We start from the raw sequence: 17,016 nt of genomic DNA on the forward strand, positions 1-17,016 counted from the left end.
TCATCCAGACATTATTATGAGCCGTCCTCCACTCAGAAGCCTCCACTGGAGCTGTGGTTAGGTTCGACTGGGCTGTGCTGAGGAGAATGAGAACAGAGAGGAAGATTGATTCAGTAGACTCTACTTCCTCCTTCACAGGAAGTTCAACCTGAATTAATGTGTAGCTATTCAGGGTGGATGGGGCTAAAGTGTATTGTCAGCAAAGTTCTTCAGTCATGTCATCTGAGGGATGGGCTCAAACAAATAATTCTCTAAAGATTTTAGCATTTTCCAATGTGGCTGATTTATTCGTTTTTCCTTGTACATAAAGCTATGTGGTTAATTGTGTAACTTGTTGATGCGAATGTGAAGATATTACAGTAAAGTACACAGCAGGGCGAGGGGAAGCATTGTGCCCTTGCGGGGAGCACATGAAAGGCCTGTTACACTGACTGAACACAAAATTACCAATGAGGCTTTTTATACTGTCTTCTTAGGTACAACTGTTTACTGCAGCTCCATTGGTCTACACACCCCACTTACTGTAAGATGGTGAATAGAGACAGTGGAAATTACAGAGACATCAGAAAACTTGCGACGCTGTCATGAATTTACCTTTGCCAGCACATGAGGGGAAATAAGACTTAAAAAGCAAAAATAAAAACTAGCAGACTCTATTCTAATGCCTATCACACTGTAAATGACTGCTGACATTAATAACAACTAAGCCGTACATAATTAAGAGTAGGAGTGAAACCTCGTCTCCATAAAGCTGTTAGTTCATTAGTACACAGGAAGCTAGGCAGAGAGCTCTCTGGTTTTCTTGTTGACTCTCAGTAAACAAGCCTGCTCTGGTTGCAATTAAGACCTCAAGTTAAGCCATTGTTTTTATAGTTTCCTCCAAACCAATGCAGCTGTGGGAGGGAAAGAATCTGGCCAGGATTTCAGCAATACTCCCACTTGACATCACATACTCAGTCCGATTCCCTTTATCCAATGTTCCAGTGCACTGACAGGGCTAGTGGAGAGAGAGCAGAGTCCCTGCTTCCTCTCCTCTGCCCCTGTGTTGGTGCCAGGAGAGAACAACTGCCCCCTCTCACTGAAGCCACGGAAGTTCAAGGCCAAGTGCAGAACTGCAGAAAACAAGATCCCCAGTCAATGGAAAAATGTAAAACTTCGTGTAAATAACATTTTTAGAAGACAATCATGGTACCAATAATATACCAGATGTATGTCCTTGAACCAATCATTTTAAAATCACACACAGAAAAAGTTATAAGGACAATTTAGTTGCTAACGGCAGACTGAGGACCCTGGTTGGCCTTCAACTAGAGTTATTCAATAAGAGGGGGAGCACTGAGCTAGCCTGCAACATCACTTCCTGGATTAGCTCAAACTGTGCATGTTATGTGTCCTTGAGATGCCATCTTAACCAAATTAATTTGGCTTCAATGTGCTGTTGAGTCTTCACATAGGAATGAATGGTGTCACATGATCAATGGCTTTGTCCATTCACATACAGTCATTGGTTGGGGCTCTAATGAGGAGCTGTACTGTTTTCAATTTAAGACACAAAGAAAACATCATGGTGTGGTGGCACACAGCAAGGGTTGCATCAGCTGTAGATATTTCATCCACATTTGGGATTCATTGTTTTACGTCTTAGTTTGTGCTTTAAAGTCAGAGAGCTCAACTCAAGAAGTAAAACCTATTTGTATTCCTTTCAGGTAGTCTTTCATAAATGTACTATTTTTCAAAGGTCAGGGGGCAGTAAAAAAAGGTCTGCTCTGCTACGTGAGTCAAGGGAATAGGAGTGTTGATTTGAATTAGTGGTTCAACCTCAGGATTCCCAACAGCAGTCAGTAAAGGTCTCACCAGCCTGCCTCAGTGCTCCTACAGGATGAGGCTCCTCATGCTCTCACACTTCAGTCCTCTCTCAGGCTGCTCCACAGGGACTAAGATAGACCCAGACAACTGGTAACCTATCCACTGTAGTTGGATTGTAAGGAGAGAGGTAGGTAGGCAGCTTAACCAATTTAAGCACAAAAAAGGGTATACACGCAATATTGTCACTGACAATAATCCTGACAGGAGGAAATCTCACACTGAAAGCAAAGCATGTACGTAGGGTTATTGTTTAATATTCCAAAACATAAGCCAGTGTTCCAAAACACTGGCTATTGTTTGGAATATAAATGCATAAATACATCCAAACTAAACTGCCTCCTCTTCCTAGTATACTGATGGCTAATGTCCAATTGCTGGAAAATAAACTTTGTGAACTCACAGCAAGGCTTCAATTGCAGAGGGACATCAGGGAATGCTGGGACTTTGTTTTTACTGAGACGTGGCTTACGGACAATACAATCGGCTCTGCTATTCAACCAGATGGCTTCTCCATATTTTGAATGGATCGAATGGCGGCTTCTGGTTAGAGTCAGATAGATAGGGGTATGTTTTCTCATAAACAATTCCTGGTGGACCTACGTTGAAAACATTGCAAGCTCCTGTTAACCCAACCTGGAGTTTCTGATGCTAAAATGCCGACCCCACTATATGCTGAGGGAATTCACGTGTGTTATTATAACAGCTCTGTACATACCGCCACAAACAAACACCAAGACGGCACTCAGCGAACTGTACAAGATCATTAGCCAACAGGAATCTGCTCACCCGGAAGCAGTCTTTATTGTCGCGGGTGACTTTAGTGCAGCTTTAGACATTATCGATTATAGTCTGCTGCTGGATAAACGTACGTGTTATTGCTTTACACACCCTGTAAAGTAGATAAAGAGAGGGTGTTCTTTAATGGAAGCCTCTCAAATATAATCCAGTTAGAATTAGGAATTCCCCAGGGTAGCTGTTTAGTCCCCTTGCTTTTTAAATTTTTTACTAACGACATGCCACTGACTTTAAGTAAAGCCAGAGTGTCTATGTATGCAGATGACTCAACACTATATTTTATTTTTATTTATTTATTTATTTGTTTAACCTTTATTTAACCAGGTAGGCAAATTGAGAACACGTTCTCATTTACAATTGCGACCTGGCCAAGATAAAGCAAAGCAGTTCGACACATACAACAACACATAGTTACACATGGAGTAAAAACAAACATATAGTCAATAATACAGTGAAAAAATAAATAAATCTATATACAATGTGAGCAAGTGAGGTGAGATAAGGGAGGTGAAGGCAAACAGATATATGTATAAATAAATAAAAATATAAAAAGGCCATGGAGGCGAAGTGAGTACAACACAGCAAGTAAAATAAAAACAAAACAAAAAACACTGGAATGGTTGGTTTGCATTGGAAGAAAGTGCAAAGTAGAGACAGAAATAATGGGGTGCAAAGGAGCAAAATAAATTAATAAATAAATACAGTAGGTAAAGAGGTAGTTGTTTGGGCTAAATTGTAGATGGGTTATGTACAGGTGCAGTAATCTATGAGCTGCTCTGACAGCTGGTGCTTAAAGCTAGTGAGGGAGATAGGTGTTTCCAGTTTCAGAGATTTTTGTACGTCAGCTACCACAGCAACTGAAATGACTGCAACACTCAACAAAGAGCTGCAGTTAGTTTCAGAGTGGGTGGCAAGGAATAAGTTAGCCCTAAATATTTCTAAAACTAAAAGCATTGTATTTGGAACAAAACATGCACTAAACCCTAAACCTCAACTAAATCTTGTAATAAATAATGTGGAAATTGAGCTAGTTGAGATGACTAAACTGCTTGGAGTAACCCTAGATTGTAAACTGTCATAGTCAAAACATATTGATGCAGAAAGTAGCTAAGATGGGAAGAAGTCTGTCTATAATAAAGCAATACTCTGCCTTCTTAACAACACTATCAACAAGGCAGGTCCAACAAGCAACATCAAGTTACTGATGCAAGCAGTAAAATTTGATTTAAAAAACAGATAAAAAACATCTTATGGAACAGCGGAGACTGTGAAGCAAAACAAACATTGGCACAGATACATGCATACACACACACACGATAACATACATTATATACATTGTCATGACGTTGCCCTCTTTGGGTACAGCGAGCACCACCCCCCTCTCTCTGTCTCCAACAACCAGGCTGCTGTGGTCAGAGAGGTCATAAATTCCTGGAGGAGATTATCTCCTCATGGCCACAGTATAGAGAGAGAGTGAGTTTTCATAGAGAGAACAAAGGAATTTCTTCCACCTCACAGAACTTGAGGTCCGAACAACATTTATGTCCTGGAGAAGGTATAGAAGATCGGTGAAGAATCCAGCTATGAACTGGTCCGTTTGCGGCGCAATTTTGTGAAACTCATGGGAGACAATACGGCCACATTACCATAACGCTGTTTAAACAATAGCCCCAGATATGAGGCTTACATCTAATTGTTGTATACGATGAATGAGTGAGGATGATACTGTTTGTGAAATTGTGTAATGTGATTTTGGACTGTTTAATGAAGGAAACTCCAATTCCCTTTGTAGTTTAACTAAATCAGAGGACCGCCTATGAGCACAGTTACGGTATTGCGTCCTGGGACAGGCCCTTTTCTGCTCTTCCAAATAAAACCCCCACCCGGGTTTTCTATCACGAGACCGAGCTTACCTCAATTACGAGATGGCTAAAGGTTGCAGACCAGCTTACCTCGATAACGTGAGGGCCAAGGTTTGAGACCAGACTCCTGAACTTTTAACCATCCCACGTGGTTAAACTCTTAAACTATCGATACCGACAGAATAAGAACAAGTTTTTGATATGAATTACTAGTCTGCAGCTAGGAATTCGGTATCATTGAACGCGAAGACTGACAACCGCCGAAACATCTATCCTATAACGTCATGAATAGGATAGATGCCAACCGGATTCACGGTTGACAACTCCATTGTGTCCTCCTCCCAGAGCGCTAAGAACCTTGGCGTGATCCTGGACAACACCCTGTCGTTCTCAACTAACATCAAGGCGGTGGCCCGTTCCTGTAGGTTCATGCTCTACAACATCCACAGAGTACGACCCTGCCTCACACAGGAAGCGGCGCAGGTCCTAATCCAGGCACTTGTCATCTCCCGTCTGGATTACTGCAACTCGCTGTTGGCTGGGCTCCCTGCCTGTGCCATTAAACCCCTACAGCTCATCCAGAAGGCCGCAGCCCGTCTGGTGTTCAACCTTCCCAAGTTCTCTCACGTCACCCCGCTCCTCCGCTCTCTCCACTGGCTTCCAGTTGAAGCTCGCATCCGCTACAAGACCATGGTGCTTGCCTACGGAGCTGTGAGGGGAACGGCACCTCCGTACCTTCAGGCTCTGATCAGGCCCTACACCCAAACAAGGGCACTGCGTTCATCCACCTCTGGCCTGCTCGCCTCCCTACCTCTGAGGAAGTACAGTTCCCGCTCAGCCCAGTCAAAACTGTTCGCTGCTCTGGCACCCCAATGGTGGAACAAACTCCCTCACGACGCCAGGACAGCGGAGTCAATCACCACCTTCCGGAGACACCTGAAACCCCACCTCTTTAAGGAATACCTAGGATAGGATAAAGTAATCCTTCTGACCCCCCCCCCCTTAAAAGATTTAGATGCACTATTGTAAAGTGGCTGTTCCACTGGATATCTTAAGGTGAATGCACCAATTTGTAAGTCGCTCTGGATAAGAGCGTCTGCTAAATTACTTAAATGTAAATGTAATGAATGAATGTCACTCTGAACTATCCATTCTAACCACGACAGAGAGAGAGAGGGTGGACAGACTCTCCAACAGAAACAAACTTTTCAACAGAGATCCCGACGACACACTGAGCGTAAATATATATATTGATTGCAATTGTTCCCGAATGAGTGAGCGTTCATGTGCAAAGGATTAGCATTTCAATTGTTATAATTATCACTCTGTCTAACAAGCCGCCATACCGGTTTAGCCCACTAGGGCACATCCCCCTATCATTTCTTTGTTATTAACATATCTATTTTGTTTGTTTGTGTGATGCATTTCTGTGAATTACTTAGTTAGTAAATAAATTATTTTAAGACAATTTATGTATGGATGACTCATAGTGAAGACTGGGTTCGTGCAGATAACCAACAATTTGGAATGAGACTAACGTAAGGTAAATAATCATTCATTCATTCAAAGACTAATTGAGCAGATATTAAAATATCTGAAAGTTATATTAGGAAAATTATAACTTTGTAATCTGAATATTTTCCTTGGTGCCCCGACTTCCTAGTTAAGTACAGTTACATGATTAATCAGTTTAATCGCATAATAATAATTTCAGAGAGTTATTTGATAAATAAGTCTTCAGTTTTAATGATGTCAAAGACACGACAACATACACCTGGATTTAGCACTGTAGATATGTGGTAGTGGTGGAGTAGGGGCCTGAGGGCACATAGTGTGTTGTGAAACCTGTGAATGTGTTGTAATGTTTTCAAAATTGTATAAACTGCCTTAATTTTGCTGGACCCAAGTTTCAGAAGAAAGTTATTAATTTCTGGCAATTTTGAGCCTGTAATCGAATCCACAAATGCTGATGCTCCAGACACTCAACTAGTCTAAAGACGGCCAGTTTTATTGCTTCTTTAATCAGAATAACAGTTTTTAGCTGTGCTAACATAATTGCAAAAGGGTTTTCTAATGATCATTTAGTCTTTTAAAATTATAAACTTGGATTAGCTAACACAACGTGCCATTGGAACGCAAGAGTGATGGTTGTTGATAATGGGCCTCTGTACGCCTATGCACAGTAGATATTCCATTAAAAATCAGCCTTTTCCACCGAAAGTAGTCATTTACAACATTAACAATGTCTACACTGTACTTCTGATCAATTTGATGTTCTTTTAATGGACAAAAAATGTGCTTTTCTTTCAAAAGCAAGGACGTTTCTAAGTGACCCCAAAATTTGGAATGGTAGTGTACATATACAGTTGAAGTCGGAAGTTTACATACACCTTAGCCAAATACATTTAAACTCATTTTTTCACAATTCCTGACATTTAATCCTAGTAAAAATTCCCTTTCTTAGGTCAGTTAGGATCACCACTCTATTTTAAGAATGTGAAATGTCAGAATAATTGTAGAGAGAATGATTCATTTCAGCTTTTATTTCTTTCATCACATTCCCAGTGGGTAAGAAGTTTACATACACTCAATTAGTATTTGGTAGCATTGTCTTTAAATTGTTTAACTTGGGTCAAATGTTTTGGGCAGCCTTCCACAGGCTTCCCACAATAAGTTGGGTGACTTTTGGCCCATTCCTCCTGACAGAGCTGGTGTAACTGAGTCAAGTTTGTAGGCCTCGTTGCTCAAATTTTCTATGGGATTGAGGTCAGGGCTTTGTGATGGCCACTCCAATACCTTGACTTTGTTGTCCTTAAGCCATTTTGCCACAACTTTGGAAGTATGCTTGGGGTCATTGTCCATTTGGAAGACCCATTTGCGACCCGTTCCCTCATGATGCTATCTATTTTGTCAAGTGCACCAGTCCCTCCTGCAGCAAAGCACCCACACAACATGATGCTGCCACCCCCGTGCTTCACGGTTGGGATGGTGTTCTTCGGGCTTGCAAGCTTCCCCCTTTTTCCTCGTAACATAACGATGGTCATAATAGCCAAACAGTTCTATTTTTGTTCCATCAGACCAGAGGACATTTCTCCAAAAAGTATGTGCAGTTGCAAACCGTAGTCTGGCTTTTTTATGGTGGTTTTGGAGCAGTGGCTTCTTCCTTGCCAAGCGGCCTTTCAGGTTATGTCGATATAGAACTTGTTTTACTGTGGATATAGATACTTTTGTACCTGTTTCCTCCAGCATCTTCACAAGGCCTTTGCTGTTGTTCTGGGATTGATTTGCACTTTTCGCACCAAGTACGTTCATCTCTAGGAGACAGAACGCGTCTCCTTCCTGAGCGGTATGATGGTTGCGTGGTCCCATGGTGTTTATACTTGGATACTATTGTTTGTACAGATGAACGTGGTACCTTCAGGCATTTGCTATCAAGGATGAACCAGACTTGTGGTGGTCTACATTTGTTTTTCTGAGGTCTTGGCTGATTTCTTTTGATTTTTCCATGATGTCAAGCAACAGGCACTGAGTTTGAAGGTAGGCCTTGAAATACATCCACAGGTACACCTCCAATTGACTCAAATTATGTCAATTAGCCTATCAGAAGCTTCTAAAGCCATGACATCATTTTCTGGAATTTTCCAAGCTGTTTAAAGGCACAGTCAACATAGCATATGTAAACTTCTGACCCACTGGAATTGTGATACAGGGAATTATGAGTGAAATAATCTGTAAACAATTGTTGGAAAAATGAATTTGTGTCATGCACAAAGTAGAATTTTTTTTTGTGTCATGCACAAAGTAGATGTCCTAACTGACTTGCCAAAACTATAGTTTGTTAACAAGAAATTTGTGGAGTGGTTGAAAAACTAGTTTTAATGACTCTAACCTAAGTGTATGTAAACTTGTTAAAATGACCATGCATAGATAATAATCAGAGAGTAGCAGCAGCATACAAAAAGGGGGGGGGGGGGGGACAATGCAAATGGTCTGGGTAGCCATTTGATTAGCTGTTCAGGAGTCTTATTACTTGGGTGTAGAAGCTGTTAGGAAGCCTTTTGGACCTAGACTTGGCGCTCCGGTCCCGCTTGCCATGCAGTAGCAGAGAGAACAGTTTATGACTAGGGTGGCTGGAGTCTTTGACAATTTTTAGGGCCTTCCTCTGACACCGCCTGGTATAGAGGTCCTGGATGGCCGTAAGCTTGACCCCAGTGATGTACTGGGCCGTTCGCACTATCCTCAGGAGGCCGAGCAGTTGCCATACCAGGCAGTGATGCAACCAGTCAGGATGCTCTTGATGGTGCAGCTTTAGAACATTTTGAGGATGTTTTTTTTATTTTTTATTTATTTAACCTTTATTTAACCAGGTAGGCAAATTGAGAACACGTTCTCATTTACAATTGCGACCTGGCCAAGATAAAGCAAAGCAGTTCGACACATACAACAACACATAGTTACACATGGAGTAAAAACAAACATATAGTCAATAATACAGTGAAAAAAAATAAGTCTATATACAATGTGAGCAAGTGAGGTGAGATAAGGGAGGTGAAGGCAAACAGATATATGTATAAATAAATAAAATATAAAAAGGCCATGGAGGCGAAGTGAGTACAACACAGCAAGTAAAATAAAAACTAAAAAACACTGGAATGGTTGGTTTGCATTGGAAGAAAGTGCAAAGTAGAGACAAAATAATGGGGTGCAAAGGAGCAAAATAAATTAATAAATAAATGCAGTAGGTAAAGAGGTAGTTGTTTGGGCTAAATTGTAGATGGGTTATGTACAGGTGCAGTAATCTATGAGCTGCTCTGACAGCTGGTGCTTAAAGCTAGTGAGGGAGATAGGTGTTTCCAGTTTCAGAGATTTTTGTAGTTCGTTCCAGTCATTGGCAGCAGAGAACTGGAAGGAGAGGCGTCCAAAGGAAGAATTGGTTTTGGGGGTGACTAGAGAGATATACCTGCTGGAGCGCGTGCTACAGGTAGGTGCTGCTATGGTGACCAGCGAGCTGAGATAAGGGGGGACTTTACCTAGCAGGGTCTTGTAGATGACCTGGAACCAGTGGGTTTGGCGACGAGTATGAAGCGAGGGCCAGCCAACGAGAGTGTACAGGTCGCAGTGGTGGGTAGTATATGGGGCTTTGGTGACAAAACGGATGGCACTGTGATAGACTGCATCCAATTTATTGAGTAGGGTTTTGGAGGCTATTTTGTAAATGACATCACCGAAGTCGAGGATTGGTAGGATGGTCAGTTTTACAAGGGTATGTTTGGCAGCATGAGTAAAGGATGCTTTGTTGCGGAATAGGAAGCCAATTCTAGATTTGACTTTGGATTGGAGATGTTTGATGTGGGTCTGGAAGGAGAGTTTACAGTCTAACCAGACACCTAGGTATTTGTAGTTGTCCACATATTCTAAGTCAGAGCCGTCCAAAGTAGTGATGTTGGACAGGTGAGGACCCATGCAAAATCTTTTCAGTCTCTCGAGGGGCAATAGGCTTTGTCGTGCCCTCTTCACATCCGGCTTCTTCACCCGCGGCATGGCCTGAGATCAGCCACCCACATAGTGGATAAAACGGTGGGTTTGCACATCCGAAGAATTTCTACACAAACTGTCAGAAACCGTCTCAGAGAAGCTCATCTGCGTGCTCGTCATCCTCACCAGGGTCTTGAGCTGACTGCAGTTCGGCGTCGTAGCTGACTTCAGTCGCAAATGCTCACCTTCGATGGCCACTGTCATGCTGGAAAAGTGTGCTCTTCACAGTTGAATCCCGGTTTCAACTGTACCGGGCAGATGGCAGACGGCAGCATGTATGGCGTCGTGTGGGAGAGTGGTCTGATATCAACATTGTGAACAGAGTGCTTCATGGTGGCAGAGGGGTTATAGTATGGGCAGGCATAAGCTACGGACAATGAACACAATTGCATTTTATCGATGGCAATTTGAATGCACAGAGTTACCTTGATGAGTTACCTTGATGAGATCCTGAGGCCCGTTGTTGTGCCATTCATCCGCCGCCATCCCCTCATGTTTTAGCATGATAATGTTTCAGCATGATAATGTTGTTGATAATGTTGCAAGGATCTGTACACATTTCCTGGAAGCTGAAAATGTCCCAGTTCTTACGTGGCTTGCATACTCACCGGATAAGTCACCCGTTAAGCATTTGGGATGCTCTGGATCGACTTGTACGACAGTGTGTTCCAGCATAATTTTTGCACAGCCATTGAAGAGGAGTGGGACAACCTTCCGCAGGCCACAATCAATAGCCTGATCAACTCTATGCAAAGGAGATGTGTCGCCCTGCATGAGGCAAATGGTGGTCACACCAGATACTGACTGGTATTCTAATCCACGTCCCTACCTTTTTTAAAGGTATCATGTGAAATCTATAGATTAGGGCCTAATGAATTCATTTCAATTGACTGATTTCCTTATATGAACTGTAACTCAGTAAAGTCTTTGAAATTGTTGCATGTTGCGTATACATTTTTTGCTTCAATTCATGCTACACACACATCACAGCTGTCGCTACCAGACTTTTATTAAACTGCTCAATTTATACACTTGCCCCCCCCCCCCCCGCCCCTACATTTGGAACTATGAATTGTGCCTTCATACGTTATACTTATGCTAAAATCTATTATTCTATTCTATTGCAATTTACTTTATGTTCGTATTCTTATCTTTTATTATTTCTTATTGTTGTTGCATTGTTCTGAAGGAACCTGCAAGTAAGCATTTTGTTGGACGCTGTCTACCATGCGTATCCCGTACATACGACTAATAAACTTGAAACTACACGAATCTTAAAGCATAGGTCTATGTACTCTCTGTTCTTTGCATTGATATTGTTTGGGATAGCATCACAAACATCTTGTTTTGAGTAAAAGTTTTGCAGCAAGGATTTTTCTTTGGATTTACCACTGACACTATGCAGACATGAATCATGATGGGAAATCACAGCATGTGTGTTGGTCTCCCTAACCCAGTCATTTGAAATAGAAATGTCGATGGTGGACAGTGCACACGCTCTCTTAAAAAAGTTGCCATGCTGTGGGAACATGTGTTGTAGCAATCAGTCCATTCAATTTGTAACAGTTCGAAGCAAGAGACATTTTTATGCCTCCAGCTAATTCAACTGACCAGCACAACTGACAAAGCAATGCAATAGCATAAAATAAAATCTCCTCACTGGTGTCTGTGAAACATCAATGTGACCGACTTTCCTAATTTTTATCATGAGATCTGTGTCTCTTAGATGTGTGTAGAGACTGGAGAATGTATACCTTTATTGCTTTTTACTTTGAACCACACCACCTCTACAACTGACCAGTTGATTCAGAAATAATACATTGCGTTATTCTAACCTTGTCGCTCTCTTACATTTCAGGGCCGATGCATGAACTTCACCCGGGTCAAGTCCAATCCTCCTCGCTACCCCCACTACAACCATCACTCAGCCCCCATCTACACCCCTCCAAGAGGCTGCAACCCACCACCTCCCCAAGGCAAACTCCCCCTTCCCACCGGCAGCCCCCCAGCCTCCCCCTCTCCATCCTCCACCTCCACACTGCCTCCACTGCCCTCAAAACCCCCTCCTTTTTCTACCACTCCTCTTCCTCCCATTACTCCACCTCCTACCATCACACCCCCACCTTACACTCCTCCTCCAACTCCAGCCCTTCCTCCAACCACTCTGCATATACCCCCTCCTCCTATGTGCCCCCCTTCCCCGCCACACCCTGCATCCCCAACCAGCTCCCTGCCCCCACCCCCTCAGGCCCCTCCTCCAGGACAAGGCTCTCTGCCCCCACCCCCTGCCCGCCCACCACCACACCCCTCTCTGTAAATCCTCAGCAGTGATTGGGAGGGCAGGGGTTGACTAGTACTAGTACAAGGCAGATCAACAGGAATCACAACTGTCCCCTCATTCTACTGCCACCCAGGATATCTGTGTGGCTCACACACTTGTCAGCTATTTGTTTACAGTGGCCCATGTACACATGTAGGTCAAGAGTACAAAGAGAAGTTGTATTTGAGGTTCCACGGATATCTCCTGATGGACAGCTTTCGTTATAGACAGATCTATGTTTTCTATAGCTGGCCAGGTCTGCACAAAACACTGTTACCTTGCCATGGCAATAAGGGCTAAGCCCATCTGTCCATTCTACAACCAACAGAAGAATGGATGGATATCGTCGTAACAAAGTAAAGCCAAGTGTTGGATGGTTGCCTGTTTTAAAAACAGGAACTGATGCTCTTGAGAGATGGCTGAGGTATTAAGTTCAGAAAGAAATTGAGAGATGTCTCCAAATGACATTCCGATAATGTATCCGTCTGAATTTTCCACATGCAATATTTGTTTTTCACTGACAAACAAGTTATTATGAGCAGCGGAAGGATTCTTAGAATCACAAAAATGTCCCAGTGCCAAATGCCCTGCTGCATTGCACAATTACTGTCAAGTCGAGGACAATGTTTCTTAATGACAGCATAAAGGATGATTTTACGCCTTAAATGTGCCTTTAATTAAAAACAGAATGTTATTGGAGAGCAATTACATTCCAGTGGTTTAAGTAATTTGTTCATCCATGTGACAGTGTTTGATTCATATGATGGGTCTTTGTTAGTTTATAGCATTCCTAAAATGTTTTATACATATAGCGTGTATAAATATGTGTTACTTTTTGTCTTTGTATTGTCCATTCAGTGTTGGATAACTATTTTGCAGAGTATGATTGTTGTGGTGAAAGAAATAATCATTACGAATAAATGACAATAAATGTGTGCATACGAGTCCTCACAATTATGCCAAATTCCTCGGAATCAGCACTATCAATGGTTAATGTTATATAGTTGGGTTTACAATGTTGTATTTCATCTCAAAATGTTATGACGTATATATCCTTGGCCTTCCCCCCAAAAATGTTAAAAATGTTTTGTCATTGCTGCTCCTGTGGTTCAATGTGGTTTATTGAAGTCACATTTAAAAAAAATCGAATTACATATTGTGTAACTGACCAAAGAATATCATAGGGTAATGATGGTTAGCCTCTGAACCGGGCCACGACGACTTCAACTATTCAACTATTCAACTATAGGCAGTCTATGGGTCAAAATATTCCAAGCACAAGTTGGATTATGTAATGCTTTGAGTTGCCCATAAAACAGGATGAGTTTTATGTAAACACACTTGATGAAACTATAAGTCTTATTATCACACCCAGACACACATGTAGGCAGGCATCTGCATGTGTGGTTCTGTGCCAGTGACTGGGATCTTGTCCACACAATGGATCAGAATCTCCCCTGCAGCATCAGACACTTTACTATACCTCCAGATGAGGTGTTATATGGGCCAGGACTTCTGCCTATCCATAAGAGGAAGATTGGAGACAATCATGGAAAGTTGGCTTTGTATTGAGTCAAGTTCATGAAAGTACACATTGATGTACAGATGTCTGATTTTGTATAGTAAAAGGCGCATCCAAATATTTAGCAATCTGAATATGTGTAGCAAAGGAAGGCATTTTATGTTGGGTCTAGAAAACTTGAAGTGGAGTCACTCTCTGTGTTCCTTTGTGAAGGAATCACATTTTCATTACAGACTTATTGACCATGCACCTGCCAGGCTCTCAGGTCAAAAGAAGTGTACTGTAGCTGGGAGACTGGAAAGCAAGGCAGTATAAGCAAGTACAGATTTAGCTGTCATTGCTATGTAACCAATTGTCATTTAGAATTTATGAAGTAAACGTTGAATCCTTGAAGTAATTTTTTCAAACTGTGTCTTTTTTATGATTTGTTGTTATGCACACATACACTGAGTATACAAAACATGCTCTTTCCATGACATAGACTGACCAGGTGAATCCAAGTGAAAGCTATGCTCCCTTACTGATGTCACTTGTTAAATCCACTTTAATCAGTGTAGATGAAAGGGAGGATACGGATTAAAGAAGTATTTCTAAGCCTTGAGACAATTGAGACATGGATTGTGTATGTGTGCCATTCAGAGTCGTGAATGGGCAGGACAAAATATGTAAGTGCCTTGGAATGGAGTATGGTAGTAGGTGCCAGGTACACCGGTTTGTGTCAAGAACTGCAATGCTGCTGGGCTTTTCACGCTCAACAGTTTCCTGCATGTATCAAGAATGGTCCACCACCCAAAGGACATCCACCCAACTTGACACAACTGTGGGAAGCATTGGAGTCAACATGGGCCAGCATCCCTGTGAAACGCTTTCAACACCTTGCTGCTCTGAGGGTAAAAGGGAGGGGGGGGGGGGGGTGCAACTCAATATTAGGCGTTCCTAATGTTTGATTTGCTCAGTGTAGTAAAATGCTTGTTTGTGACATTTAAAGCAGCGAGAGCAATGTCTTGGATTGAAAAACACTGATTTAAAGCAGATGGATACAATTCTTGACCTGTGAAATGTACTATTTCGATGTACTTCATGGTGCTCCTAATGACAAGGTGCAAGCAGGCAATGTCCCATTGTTTAAACACATCACCAGAGACTTGTAAAGAGATTAGTAGACCTCACATTTCATAAAGCCACCCTCTTATCTCCAAATCCCACCCAGCTGGATCATAGGCACGCTCCAAACTCATTCTGGAAGACATCCACATGTCATTATTATCAGTGCCTCTCAAAAATGTTCAATACTAAAAGCATACAAAAGAGAAACATTCAATTTACCAGCTGGTTAGACATCACTGAAGCAATACGTTTTTCAGCCCCTTTCTTTTGAATACCTTGCTCCTAATGTTGTTAAGGATGTTGGTGTCACTGGGTTCACCAACTATGCACCATTTACTAACAGTGCAAAGACTGTACCTCCCTGCCTCAATCATAGAAAAAATGTAATGATTGTGATTCGCGGCTAACAGCATCCAGATGTTCATATGTTGAATTATGTCACATCTACAAATGGAGTGAGCTATCTAGGAAAATATTAGACATCATCTAATCTGCAGGAAATGTGGAAAGGCTGGAGGAAAGGCGTGCCAGTATTAATTATACATTACATAATTGTGTTTTGGGCATATAGTGGGAGGGATATAGGGGACATTTGGACGAAATAAAACAATTGTTCACTTGAATCCTCAAACTGAGGAATAAATATATACCAAATATTACTATGTATTAACAAAATAACTCAGAACAAACAACCTATAGACAAAAGGCTTGGTATATAGAATATTATCCTTTATGTCCCTAGATCACAGAGAAAGGAAATATAATGCTCAGCTGCGTTCATTGACCCCTTCCATAGAGGCCAAACACAATGCAAGAAATGTCTTGGCAGAAGTTGCACACTTTCCACCCCTCATTTCTTCCAAGCCATTATGACATAGTGTTCAAATTCACTGTGTAGTCCTAAGGAGGCCAGCCCTCATCCATCTACAAAGCACTGTTAACACTGTATCTGGTGGCCCCTCACACTGGATTCAACAGAAGGCAAATAATAACTCAAGAACAGTATGACCCAGTAAATCCAGTAGAAAGCCTCTGGTTATTCTTTCTGGGAAGCTAACTGACAGTCAAGTATTCTTCAATTGCGATAAAAGTCAACCGATCACTGCTTTAAGACAAAATGCTCTGTTAAACTCCTTGGTTGAACACACCCAGTCAGTAAACTGATAGGAGTAGGCATCAACAGTAAACACACAACAAAAGCTGTCAATGGACTATACAATAGTCTTCATAATGAGCAGAAGAAATTAGTGCAGATGGATGAAATGAGACAAGGAGAGGAAGCAACTTTAAACTGTTGAGATGCACCCTTAGCAAGGTGTGGCAGCTGCAGCAGCTGTTGATAGTTATTCAAGATCAGAGGTAATTGCACTGTTTGCCACTATATTAGATGCCTTGCCCTTGTTAGTTCATAATGAGGACTGATAAACCCAGAGAACTGAATGCTTAAGCAAAATGATGCTATGACACTGAAATGGTGTGTAAAGGATGTTTACAGTGAAAGATCTTAAAGAACTAAAACATATATTTTCAACAATGTTCACTGTGGTTAGAGGATTTACACTTTTTGGCTCTGTGTATAAGGCTATGGTTGCCTTTGGTGATTGCACAACTCCTGCACTTGAGGCCATTTTAGCACTAAGCCAATGCAATGAAACAATTCTGGAGGCTGCTCTTGTTTTTACCAACTGTTGTGCATGTTTTCTTTCAGCCATACTGAAGTTCAACACAGCCTTTAGGTTGATGCTGTCAGTTGTTATTTCTCATCAGAACATAAATGTGTGTTCAAGTGTCAATGATCGCTGTTATACCTCCAAGGCTATTGGTTCCAAAACTGGCCAAACTGAGAAAGGCTTCAAGACCACCCAATCAATTCTGCAAGCTTGTTCAACTCTTTGTCAGTGCTCCCTGTCAGTTTGCTCAGCCATCTTGGCTTTCAACAGATGCATTGCACCAGGTGTCTCCGCCATGTTGGTTCTACGGGGGTACGTGAGACCAATGTTGTTCACCAT

General features: G+C 41.9%; 1 protein-coding gene across 1 annotated transcript in view; it reads left to right on the top strand.

Moving 5' to 3' along the window:
- LOC129853558 (anthrax toxin receptor 1-like) overlaps positions 1–13,313 on the top strand; it is a 63,875-nt gene extending 50,562 nt beyond the window's left edge. Inside the window, exon 18 of the mRNA XM_055919714.1 lies at positions 11,917–13,313. Within this exon, the coding sequence (XP_055775689.1) occupies positions 11,917–12,375 (459 nt within the window). The 3' untranslated portion in view covers positions 12,376–13,313. The remainder of the gene's footprint in view (positions 1–11,916) is intronic.
- The last annotated feature ends 3,703 nt before the right edge of the window (positions 13,314–17,016 follow it).

This window comes from Salvelinus fontinalis, chromosome 4, assembly GCF_029448725.1.
Source record: "Salvelinus fontinalis isolate EN_2023a chromosome 4, ASM2944872v1, whole genome shotgun sequence".
NCBI classification, from domain to species: domain Eukaryota; kingdom Metazoa; phylum Chordata; class Actinopteri; order Salmoniformes; family Salmonidae; genus Salvelinus; species Salvelinus fontinalis.